The sequence below is a fragment of the Thalia democratica genome, unplaced genomic scaffold (assembly GCF_965202585.1).
Source record: "Thalia democratica unplaced genomic scaffold, ktThaDemo2.hap1.1 HAP1_SCAFFOLD_230, whole genome shotgun sequence".
Taxonomy (NCBI): domain Eukaryota; kingdom Metazoa; phylum Chordata; class Thaliacea; order Salpida; family Salpidae; genus Thalia; species Thalia democratica.
The window spans coordinates 85,244-98,136 of record NW_028139348.1 but is presented as its reverse complement, the minus strand read 5'-3'; the positions used below and the strand labels follow the sequence as shown (position 1 = coordinate 98,136).

General features: G+C 26.5%; 1 protein-coding gene across 1 annotated transcript; it reads left to right on the top strand.

Moving 5' to 3' along the window:
• The first annotated feature begins 8,146 nt into the window (after window positions 1-8,146).
• Window positions 8,147-10,206, top strand: LOC145845978 (growth/differentiation factor 8-like). The gene is made up of 3 exons (XM_082952942.1): window positions 8,147-8,243; window positions 9,253-9,620; window positions 9,793-10,206. The coding sequence occupies exons 1-3, from the start codon at window positions 8,147-8,149 to the stop codon at window positions 10,204-10,206; spliced, it is 879 nt and encodes a 292-aa protein (XP_082809068.1).
• Window positions 10,207-12,893: the final 2,687 nt, after the last annotated feature.

Genomic DNA, 12,893 nt, shown 5'->3' with positions numbered 1-12,893 from the left:
ATTATAAAAAGACTATTTAAATACAATACAAACCAGGTTAAATAAAAAGTATTTTAAAAGATTAAATAAAACAAAAAAATTTCATAAAATAATATCTGCTACTGAAGTCTAATAAAATGTGTAGGATGAGGTTCATGACTGCTTGCAAGTTTTTCTAATCTGATTCTTAATCAGTAAAAAAAAGCCTCCTTTACAAATATCTAGTTTAGATCTTTTGCTCAAGATGTTGATAACTGAACTGAAAGCTTTCTCAACAACATAGCTAGAAGGAAAAACTATAAACAATAATCTATGTTACTCTCAAATGATTGGATACTTTTGCTTTAGTTTTTGTTGAGTCCAAAAGCTTTCATTTCGTTCTTTTGAAAAATTCACTTTTAGTTTAAGGTCAGTCACTTTTCAAAATACAATTGAAAATATCATGAGGTGATATAACTATCACCTCATGATATTTCCAATTGTTTTTTGAAAAGTTACTAAGTTAGACTAAGAAATAAAACTATACAGGGTTGCCAATTTACCTAGAAACTTAATAATATATAACATAGATTTTTATGAACAATTTATGATCCCAAATAACATATATGTCAGGTTATAAAATGGTGAGGGATTCCGATAGTCTATGATCTATGTAATTGTTAAATAAGAAAATATATGAATGAAAATATGTAATTTACTTGAAAGTAGGAGTCATAAGTACTTGATTTTTTTCTCTATATTTTACATAAATAAAATAAACTTGTTTTGTTTAAGTTTTACTTCAGGGTCAAATATTTACTAGCAAGCTAAAATTATCAAATTAGCAATTTAAAAATTAAAAATTTTATGACAGCCCAAAATTTCATAATCGCCCCCTTTTCGCCCCCTTACTAGTTATCGCCCACCCTTTCGCCCCCTTACTAATTATCGCCCCCCGACTTACTAAAATCGCCCCCAGGGGGGCGATATCGCCCACTTTGGGAAACCCTGCTTTAGAGACTGTTTGAATATAAAACCTGATTAGACCTGAGCTTACCAAATGAAGTGACCTGTAGAGTGTTTGTGCTAAAATGAATTTTAATTTTTTAATTACAAGAATATTTGTCTTTAAAATTCTCGTAGGATAAAAGCCAGAATGTTTTTGAGGCATTATAGATTGATGAGCAAGACAAAAAAAACTGTAATTATGAATAAAATTTGAAATAGATAAGCAAGAACTGTTAGGCAACAAAGCTAATGTTAAACAAAATAAAATAGATATTTTTTTAACTTGAAGATAAAAATACTAATCTATCATAGTCCTTTTATTGTGTGCACAATAGATGCAAAATCTCAGGTTGGAAGAATTTTGTAATTAAATCCTAGTTTTTTTTTATCTTTAGTTATTCTTGGGCTGAGTTATTAAAATTAATAAGTAAAACTTTATTATAATTACTTCTAATAAACCATTTACGTTTAACATAAAGTGTGCTGTAACCTTTTTTCTTTCAATATTTCTGCCAGGTTTTTTAAAGTACACACTTTGGGTTTATTTTTAGTTTAAAGTTAAGTTTAAGGTAAGTAACTGTTTTGATAAGTATAAAAACATTTTAAAAATGATGTAAAACTACTTTAAATATGTTTTTTAATAAAAAAACTTTCATTGATGACAAATTTTTTTTTATTTGTACGATAGATTTTTTAAATCAAATCGAATCTTTACTACTGAATATGTGAAAGTTGTTAAAATTCAAAGTTTTTCCAGATATTTTTCTAATTTTCCAATTTCAAGGTTTTTTAGCCTAAATTGTCAATTATCCAGGTTTTTGCAGGATTCCAAGTAAAGTGGCAACCCTGTATAAACAATGATATAACACCTAATAATAATATACTGTGATCTTAAACTCTTTGACATGATGACTTTAAAAAATTTAAGCTAATACTTCTTAGTTTTTATTTTATTAATCTTATAAGTCATAACTAAAAAATTTTTTTATTAACAAGACAGTTCAAAAAAAATTTAAATACATGAAATACAACAAAATAAACTTTAATTGAATTAAAAAAAAATACTATTAAACCTGTCACAACTTACTTACTACACAATTAAATTAATAATCATTAACAATAGATGGTTGCTGAAAAGCATATTATTTCAAAATCGTGATTAAAATAATTTTATGGTTTTGTAAAATAGACCTCAGCATTAAAAAAAAAATTGCTATAAAATATATGCTTTTTAGGTACTGTTAGAATATAAAACCTGATTAGACCTGAGCTTACCAAAGTGAAGTGACCTGCAGAGTGTTTGTGCTAAAATGAATCTTAATTATTTGCTTACTAATATTTGTCTTGCAAATTCTCGTAGGATAAAAGCCAGAATGTTTTTAAGCCAACATAGTATCATGAGCAAAGACAAAAAACTGTAATTATAACTAAAACATGAAGAGAATAAGGAAGAATTGTTAGGCAACAGAGCTGAAGTTAACCAACATATTGCATTTTTTTAACTTGAGAGTAAAAATAATAAATTGTTACAGTCCTTTTATTGTGTGCACTCTATAGAAAATTTCAAGTTGTAAGAATTTTATAATTAAGTCCTAATAATTTTTTAGAAAAATTATTCTCGGACCGCATTTATTAAAAATAGAATGTATAACTTTATTATAATTACCTTTAATAAACAATTTACTAATAACATAAAGTGTAACCTTTATTTTCTAGTAAAATATTTCTAAAAATTGTTATTATATTCTTTTAAATAAATTCATAAGAAAAAAACTTCAAAAGATTGCAACTACATAAAGTATAACAAGGTAAGATTGAAAAGAAGCCAAGAAAAAAATTCTCTATCCTGGTCACAATTTATGTACTAAAAAATCAAATAAATAATCAAAAACTATAGATGGTTGCTCAAAAGCATGTTGTCGAAATAAAAAATTACTTAAAATAATTTTATGATTTTGTAAACTAGACCTCAGAACTGAATAAAAAAAGTTTTAGTCGTACGTATGTGCTTATTAGAGTCTATTAAAATATAAAACCTAAGTAGACCTGAGCTTAACAAAATTAGAAATCAAGCTGAATAGTAGTAACCTGCAGAATTTTGGAGCTAAATAGAAATTAATATTACTAATTTTAAGGATATATCTCTTGCGAATTCTCGTGGGATAAAAGCCAGAATGTTTTTGGGCCAAAATAGATTCATGAGCAAAGACAAAAAACTGTAATTATATATAAAATGTGAGATGAATAAGGAAGAACTCTTATGCAAAAAAAAAAAATTGAAGTTAAACATCCTAACAAAATATTATTTTTACTTTGAAATTAAAAAACTATTTATCATACTCATTTTATTGTGTGCAGTCTATGTCAAGGTTCAGATTAAAAGACTTTTATAAGTAATGAGCCTAAAAATTTTACTTAGAAAAATTAACTTCGGGCCGCACTAAAAAAAATAGAAAGTTATACTTAATTATATTTACCATTAATAGTTCATTAAATAATAATATGGAGTGTGTTTCAACCTTTTTTTTTGTTAAGTTTTCCTAAACTTTATTATTAAATTTTTTTCAAAAAACTGATAATAAAAACATATTATGAAATTAGACATTTAAAAAGACAATTTTTTATCTTGGTGACAGTTCATTTACTAAACAACTAAATAAAATATTTATAATAAGAAGATGGCTACTAAAAATCATAATGTTCTAACAAAAAAAAAACTTTTGATAATAACATAGTTTTTTTGAACTAGTCCTCTGCATATCATAAGATAGCCGTAACATATATGTCAAAATAATCAAGACTAGAGTAATAGTGTTGGTCAGAAAATAATCTTTATTGTGTCTGAGCTTGCAAGATAAGGTTTTTAGCTGCACTAAAGTAATTTTAAAGTGATCATACTAGAATTATATATACTTACTACCTAAACGGAAGTTTATCCTGCAAATTTTCCTAGCAGTAAAGCAAGAGTTTTATATGAGTCGAGATAGGTTCAATAGCAAAGACAAAAACTGTAAAAATAAACTAAGTATGAGATTATTTTACTTTTAAAAAAAATATTAATGGTTATCTAACTAAGGATAACTGTCTATTTTTGTTAAATGCGGGCAGAGGTTAATTTTTCTAATTAACATTTATAGGCTCGTTACATAAAAAATTCTTCCCATATAAGCCTTGGCATAGAGTGCAAACAATATAAAGACTATGATAAACTATTTTTTGCTTTCAAATTTAAAAAAAATTGTTAAGTGTTTAACTTCAGCTTTTTTTATATATACGTTTTTCCTTATTTATCTCACATTAATTTTGTAATTACATTTTTTGACTTTGCTCATTAATCTATTTTGGATCAAAAACATTCTGGCTTTTATCCTACGAGAATTTGCAAGACAAATATTTTTGTAAGTAGAAAATTTAAATCCATTTTAGCACAAACACTCTGCAGGTCACTTCATTTTGGTAAGCTCAGGTCTAATCATGTTTAAAATTCTTCCAACTTGAGATATGACATAGAGTGCACACTATAAAAATACTGTGATAAACTAATTTTTTTACCTTCAAGTTAAAAAGAATATTTATTAAGGTGTTTAACTTCAACTCTGTTGCATAACAGTTTTTTTTATTCATTTCACATTTTATCCTAATTACAGTTTTTTGTATTTGCTCATGAATCTATTTTGGCTCAAAAACATTATCCAAATTCCTACGAGAATTTGCAAGACAAATATTCTTGTAAGTAAAAATGTTTAATTTCATTTTAGCACAAACACTCTGCAGGTCACTTTATTTTGGTAAGCTCAGGTCTAATCATGTTTTATTTTCTAACCATAAAAAGCATATATTTTAAGGCAAAATTTAAATTTTTTAGTGCTGAGGTCTAGTTTACAAAACCATAAAATTCTCTAAATTTTTTTTTTGAAGTAATATACTTTTAAGCAACCATCTATTGTTATTAATTAATAATTTTATCGTGTAGTAGATAAGTTGTGACAAGAATTATAAAAAATATTTTTTTTTTCCAATTTAATTGTAGTTTATATGTTGTATTCATGTATTTAATTTTTCTTTGAAATATCATGTTTAAATTTTTTTTTTACTTATGATTCATAAAAATAATACATACACTAGTAGTGATTAACTAAATTTTTTTCAAGTCAGTTTGTCTAAGAGTTTAAGATCACAGTATGTGATTTATTGGTGTTAAATCATTTAATTTCAAAATTTAACAAAAGATAATACTGGGTCACCATTTACCTGAAATCCTGAAAAAAACCTGGAAATTTGCAATTTATGCAAAAAAAATTTGATTTTGGTAAATTTGAAAAAAAAAAACTGAAAAAACCTGGAATTTTCAAGAAAAATAACTAAAAATCCTCGAAAAACCTTTTAACCATTGCTTATGAATATATTTTGGCTCAAAAACATTTTGGCTTTTATTCACGAGAATTTGCAAGATAAATATTAGTAAGTAGAAAATTTAAATTCAAAATAGCACAAACACTCTGCAGGTCACTTCATTTTGGTAAGCTCAGGTCTAATCAGGTTATATTTTCTAACAGTCTCTATAAAGCATATATTTTATGGCAAAATTTATTTTTTTTTAGTACTTAGGTCTACTTTACAAAACCATAAAATTAATTTAATATTTTTTTTGAAATAATATCCTTTTCGGCGACCATGTATTTTTAATTATTAATAATTTTATTGTGTAGTAAATAAGTTGTTACCAGTAATTAAAGTGTTATTTTTTTTTAATTTAACTTAAGTTTATTTTGTTGTATTTAATGTATTTAATTTTTTTGAAATCTCATGTTTATAAAAGTGTTTTTTAGTTATGATTTTTAAGAATAAATAAAAATAAAAAAAGTGGTGATTAACTTAAATTTATTCAAGTCATTTTGTCAAAGAGCTTAAGATCACAGTATGTTATTATTTGGTGTTATGTCATTGTTTATACAGGATTACTACTTTACCTGGAATCCTGAAAAAACCTTGAAATTGACAATTTAGGCAAAAAATACCTTGAATTTGTAAAATTTTAAAAAAATTATAGAAAAACTTTGAATTTTAACAACTTTTTCATATTCAGTCGTAAAATTTCGACTCGACTAAAAAAATCTATCCTACAAATAAAAGAAAGTTGTAAACATCAAAAGTTTTTTTAATACAAAAAATATTTATCTTTACAGTATCTTTTTCATGTTTTTATACTTATTAAAACAGTTGCTTACCTTAAACTAAACTTTAAACTAAAAAGAAACCAAAAAGTATGCACTTTTAAAAACCTGGAAGAAATCTGGAAAACGTTGAAAAAATTTTAGAAAAATAAGTGACAACCCTGTATATTAATTAAGTTAGTATTAAGCTCAAACTTAAACAACTGAGGTTAATAGTCAATTTTATCTAGGAAAATTTCTGTGCTCACGACTTAAGTAATTCTCTTGACCCTTGATTTGGACTTTAGAATTTTACACACAGTACACAGACTGTATTTAGTTAATTACTAATATAATCCATTTAATCTCAGCTAAATGCATTTATGTCTTTGCTCTTGAACCTATTTTAGCTTAAACAACATTCTTGCCTCTGTCCTACGAGATTTCGCAAAAATAAATATCCTTGTAGGTATTTCATCTTATTTGATTATAGTATGAGTTTTCTCAGTCTTGGACCATTTCAATTAATCATGAAATCTTGATGTAAGGCTCTGGCCTGATTAGGATTGTTTTTCTAGCCAACTTTATTAAACATTTGTCTTTTTAATTTATGACAGATATTTTATAGCTAACTATATAGTGTATTTAGTTCTGAATTGCTTAAAGTTTTATTTATTTCATCAACTTTATTTAAATTTACCACCTATATACTATTGTTTATTTATTTAGTTGTGCAGTGTCTTACTTTTGACGGAAAGAATTTTTATTTTATTCTTTTATTGCATCTTTTTTGGAAGACCTTGGTAGTTTAAATAAAATAAAATTTTTAGTTTAAATAAGCTGGTTTTATCTAAAGTTTTTTATTTCAAAGTTTAATATTTACACAGAAAAGATAAAATTTAAAATTTAAAAGTTACAAAAATAGAAAATAGGTTATATCTAAGCAGATTCCCACGTACTTATAGCTATATTTTATTATTTTGGTTTTAATTATTTATTCAGTTAATAAAAATATTTTACAATTTATGTCAAACAATTAAAAGCTAAATTAATACTGTTATTAGTGCAGAGGTATACTTTACAAAAAAAATACATTTACTATAAAATTTACTAAATAAATAGTTTTGTGATACTAAACTATGCTGTGTTAGCTTTCATTCTATATGTGAGTTTACATTACGATCAACTTAAGTATATTGTATTCGGCATCTTTAGGAACCAAAATTTCTCGATCTTGTGAAAAATTACTCATAGGTCCATTATAAACACATTATATTAAAACAAATATTAACACTGATGTTTTAGTTGGTATTAAAAGCTAAATGAAAGTTTATAGAATAGGTTTAAAGACTTCAAAGTAGAGAAAATTTACCCTTTATTTCAAGACTAATCATAAATCAAATAATTATAGTTTGGAATTTTCTGAATTCTTTTTTTAACTCTTCTGTAATACCTTTAAAATACTTATAGGCCAACATTTAAAGTTCACAAATAGTAATTACTAATATCTTATAGAATTTATAAATAGTACAACAGTGCTGTGAGTACAATAATACAGCTGTAACGTGTTCATTATGCTTTCATGTTGAGCTCATAACTATTTTTTTTGAGTACTCAATACTAGCTATATTTTCAGTGATTTTAAAAGTTTAGAAAAACTTAAAAATAAAACTTTTAAATTATTAGATTAGTCTGTTATTTGACATTTTTTATTAGACTTAATTGTTATGTTTTCCAAATAAGTCATGTAATAAAATTTTTAGGTTTACAAAAATATTTCTAACATGCTCAAACAATTTTTCCTTTTGTGTGCATTTTTAATTGTTTGCGGGTCGTGCTCCTCCGCAACAATGCACGATCTAGATTCCAATATCGACCCCCACTCGTGCGACCCGGACGATCTGCACTGCCAGAGGCTGAGCTCGGCCAGAATGAAAAGAATAGAGGAGTTTCGAACGACTCTGCTCGAAAAACTGGATCTGGACAGCGTTCCGAACATCAGCGCTTAAGACTTGCCCAGCCCGGCAATGATCGAGTCCCTGAAGAAGAGGTACGGAATCACGGAAGAAGCTGATCAGAAGGAAAGTTTGTCGAACAAGGAGCTCATCATACTTGCGACACCAGGTTATATTTTGATATGAGCCTACTAGGTATAGTTTTTAAGTGTACTTTTTTTAACAGTCAAAAAACCAATAAGAATTAGATAAAAAAAAAATAAAAATAAAATAAAGAAATTTTTTTTTAGTTTTAGGCTTTATGATAAAACTTATTGAAAAAACTTACCTTAAAGTTTAAGTAAAGTTTTTTAAAAAGTTATTTTGGATATAGATTTAGATTTAGATTTAGAAGAACTGTTGTACGTAAATTTAAAGCTAAACTGAATAAATTATAGCATTTCAAAACTTTTACTTAATTTGTATTACGTATGTTTAGTGTATATATATAATTTTTTGTTTTGTAATAGATAACACGATTAAGAAACTTTAGTTTTATAACTTCAGCACTTGTGGTTATTCTTAAACTATTATAATAAGTAGTACTCAAATTAATGGAGTACACTTCTATCTTTAAAAAAAACTTAAAATTAGTACTTTTTGTTAACAGCGGATTTCAAAAATTAATCGGAATCGATTTTAGGACTTTTTTAGTTTAATTAAACTAATACGTTCAAAAATAATAAAAGTCAAAGTCAGTTTTTTATTGAAATGTTTCGATAAATTTTTTTATTGCATAAAATCAAGTTCTAGCTTTTAACAATACTTTTTTTTAGTTGAAGTGCGGTCAAATGAAACTAAAAAAAAAAAATTTTAGTTTGCATTTTACGGATGACTAACTGACCTTAAAGCATAGTTTTTTTTTACAATTCTTAAGTAATAATGTATTAAAGTGTATAATTCTCAAAAAATACCAAGACTTAAAACAATGTTTTAAGTTAGTTTTAAACATTCGCACTTAACAACTTGTTCATTAATCATATATTCAATTTATAAAAGTTAAACTGCTAGAATATTAACGCAGTCAAACGTAAAAGTTAAAAAACACGTTTTTATGTTATTTAGGTATAGTTTTTCCCTTTTCAAACATAAATTTATATGTACACAACGACCTTTAAATAAATTTTAAATTTTTTTAGTGAGCGAATCTGAGCGCGAGCAGGGAACCAGGGGCAGCTACTTCGAGATCACGCAAAATGAGAGAAGCTTCATTGCGAAAAAAGCTTCTCTCTATTTGTACGTCAAGCCTCAAGCTGGCAGAACGAAAAACGAGACCCAAATCAACATTGTCAAGTACAGGACTGCCGCCGACGGCGCCTCGGAGTCGTTCAGTGGACCGAGACGGAAGGTCAAGCTGATAAGCGACAAGGGGCATTGGAAAAAGTTGGATGTTTTAAGCCACGTGAACAAGTGGCTGGAAAATGACGAAGAGGAGCGCCGAATTCGAATTTACGCTGAAGACGATCAAATTTTGTCCGTTGACTTCACTGATAAAAACAGCCCCTATGTAAGTTTCACTTTTAGTTGTAAATTTATTCTCTATACACATTTCTGCGATATATTAAGCTATACTAACTTATACAAACCTTTAAAGTTATAATATATATGATTTTTTTATGTGTAAAAACTACCATTAAACAGAATAATAAACTAATACTAAAAATTTAACATGAAAACAGAGACCTTACATACAAGTTTCGCTGGAAAAAAATCCAAAGATGAAAAGCAGGAGTAAGCGCGAGTTGAATACCAGGGACATGACTGAGATCTGCGCAAATAAATTGTTGCAACCTTCTCACTGCTGCCGTCACGATCTCAACATCGAGTTCAGCTCATTAAACTGGAACTTTGTGGTTTTTCCGAAGTCTTGGAACGCTTACTACTGCTCCGGGCCGTGTCGCTCCCAAGACATGTCAACGATGCGAGGTCAGTTGGTGTCCATGACCAACCAGGTCATAGACAAGGGCGCACGAGACGGCTGCTGCACCGCGAAAGAGACCAAGCCGCTCAGCATCATGTACTACGACGGTTTGAACAACATGGTGCATAAAAAGTTGGATGATATGTACATAACTAAGTGTGGGTGCGCATAAGTCGACGTAAGAACTAGCTGCACAATATTTGTAGATATTTAGAAAAATTAAAATAGTAAATAAACTGTTCAAATAATACTTGTATTGTTTTTATCTTAGACGTTTTTCTATAATTGCAGTTTATTTTGTAATAAGATAGTAATAAACAATAGGATATACCTTATTTTGGTTAGTGAATTTTAGCAATTCCACTACTAATCTAAATCTAATATGTGGTGAATTTCTACTTATTTTAAAATGTTTAGTTTGCTATTTTATAAACTTAGTGATTTTCTAACCAAGATACCTAGTATTTGAAAAGCAATATAGTTAAGAGTTTAATGCAAATATAGTTAGTAGTACTTATTAACTTATTTTTTTTCTTGTTAACCTTAAAAAGGTTTCAATATGTGAATTCATTTGCAAATTGACAACTAAAATTGTGTAAAAAAAGAATTACTACTTAAAAAGCCTATAACTGACAGTTACTAACACTTTAATAGTTTATGATACATAAAAAAAAGTAAGTTTTATCACTAAAAATAAAAATTTAATAAAACCTTTAAATAAAAAACCTCAATAAATATTTTAAAGATGTAAAGTTTAAAATATTTAGATTGAAAGCGGTGGAGAACTATAATACAATAAATTTACTTTTTTCTTTAATTTTTTCCAACTCGATAAAGTTCAAAACTTTGCTATCTAATTCTAATTTTTTTTTTGTATTTTTATTATTGATTGATTAGTGTTTTTATAAGTTGAATTTAAAATCTATGTTTTTTTGTTGTAACAATGCTGAAATCTACCAAAACTATATGCAGCACGCAGTATGGTCATTTCAAGTCAAACTGCCGCCTCTGATCATGTCTTTATTTTAATTGGAATTCATCCCGTAACAAAAAAAAAAAACACAAGCTGTTCTTGAGTTTAATATCGAGTTTAAAAAACGTCTCATGTAGAATTTAAGGGTGATTTAATTTTTGTTTTTATTTTTGATTATTCAAAAACTAAAAAACTATATAAGCGACCTGTGAATGTTTTACTTTTGAAATTTGGTCCACGAAAACCAAATAAATGCAATTTTATCATTTAGTAACTTTTAGTGGTTAAGAAAACCATTTTAAATGATAAGATTATCATGGTTCAGATAAAAACATAGTTTTGCGCAGGGAAAAGTCTGCTAGGAGTATAAAATAGAGTAGGGTTTTCTAGAATGTCCGATATTTTCCTAATATCATTTTAGTAAGATAGCGGATGTTAAGCTGCAAAAGATTTTTGTTGAATTTTCTGCGCTAATCTACCATTGTTTAGCTTTATCAGCCCTGTTTGCAACATATTTTTTGTATCAATTATTTACCTCATAAGTTTTCTTAAATCTCAGGTTATTTTACGTTTTTCGATTTTATTTTTGTTTATTGTTAGAGTGTAATCGTTTGGTCTATTTAGATTGCTTACAAGAAATAATTTTTACTAAACTTAATTTCAAAAAAATATTCGTAAAACAACATAAAAATATGCTTTTATACGGTAAAAACAGCAAAAGTAGTGTTTTTATGTATCATTTTAAGCATTCACTGTCTTAAAATACGAAAGTTCAGGTTTATTTTGCTAATTTTCTAAAAAAGAATTTATTTAAATAAAGTAACTACAAAGTTTATAACGGTTTGAAAATATAATTCCATATAAGAACAATTTTAAGATTTGATTTTATTTCAAAAAAGCAACTATGCTAGCGCTTTTATGTATAAATTTAAGCATTCGTCATTTCAAAAGTACATAAGTTTAAGTTTATTTTACTGAAGTTCCCCAAAGGTAATTATAAAATGACGCAACTAAGAAGTTTTAAACCGTTTTACTGAGAATTTATTAGTTAAAAACTATTTTAAGATTTGCTTTTATACTGAACAAACAACAAAACTAGTTTTTCATGTAAATTCTTAAGAATTCATCTTAGAAATAAATAGCTTAATTTTTTTCTGCTAAAGCTCCAAAAAGATAAACATTTAAATGTAACAAATACTAAGTTTTTCTAAGGTTTTTAAAAATCAAGTATTTGGTCCCATATTTAAAAAAAATATCAACTAAAATTTAGAAAAACTGTCCAAAGTAGTAAAATAACGATAAACAGATACGGTGAACCTACTTCAAATGTGTTAATCAAAAGAAAAAATGATACATATTTTTTTAATCATTACTATAGATTTTTTGTATGTAATTAAAGTTTTGTTATTTAATTATGTAAATTTTTTAAAATTCCCTGTTTTTTATCTCAAATGTCATGCTTTTTTTTTCAAATTTTCTTAAAATATGTTTTTTTTTGCTAAAGCTAATAATTTCCAGGTTTTAGACAACCCTGTGTGGTGTATGACTCAATAATAAAAAGCTTATTGTCCAATATTCCAATACTTCCTTGGTCCAAACTCTCTTGGGGCTTATTTTTGTGTTCGATTAACAATTAATTTGTTTTGTTTTCTTTTGATTTATTACAACAGTTAGTTCATTTTTAAATATTGTCAAATGTTCTAAAACAATAATAATTAAAAACACTACTAGTGAATTTCTTTTACAGAATTGTAAACTATGATTTTTATATATAATATTTGTTGACCGTGGTTATCATTAATTATGAATATACAAAATTAAAAATTGACTATCATTAGTTGAAAGTAAATAAGTAAATTAATTAAAAAAGTCATTTATCGAGCAAT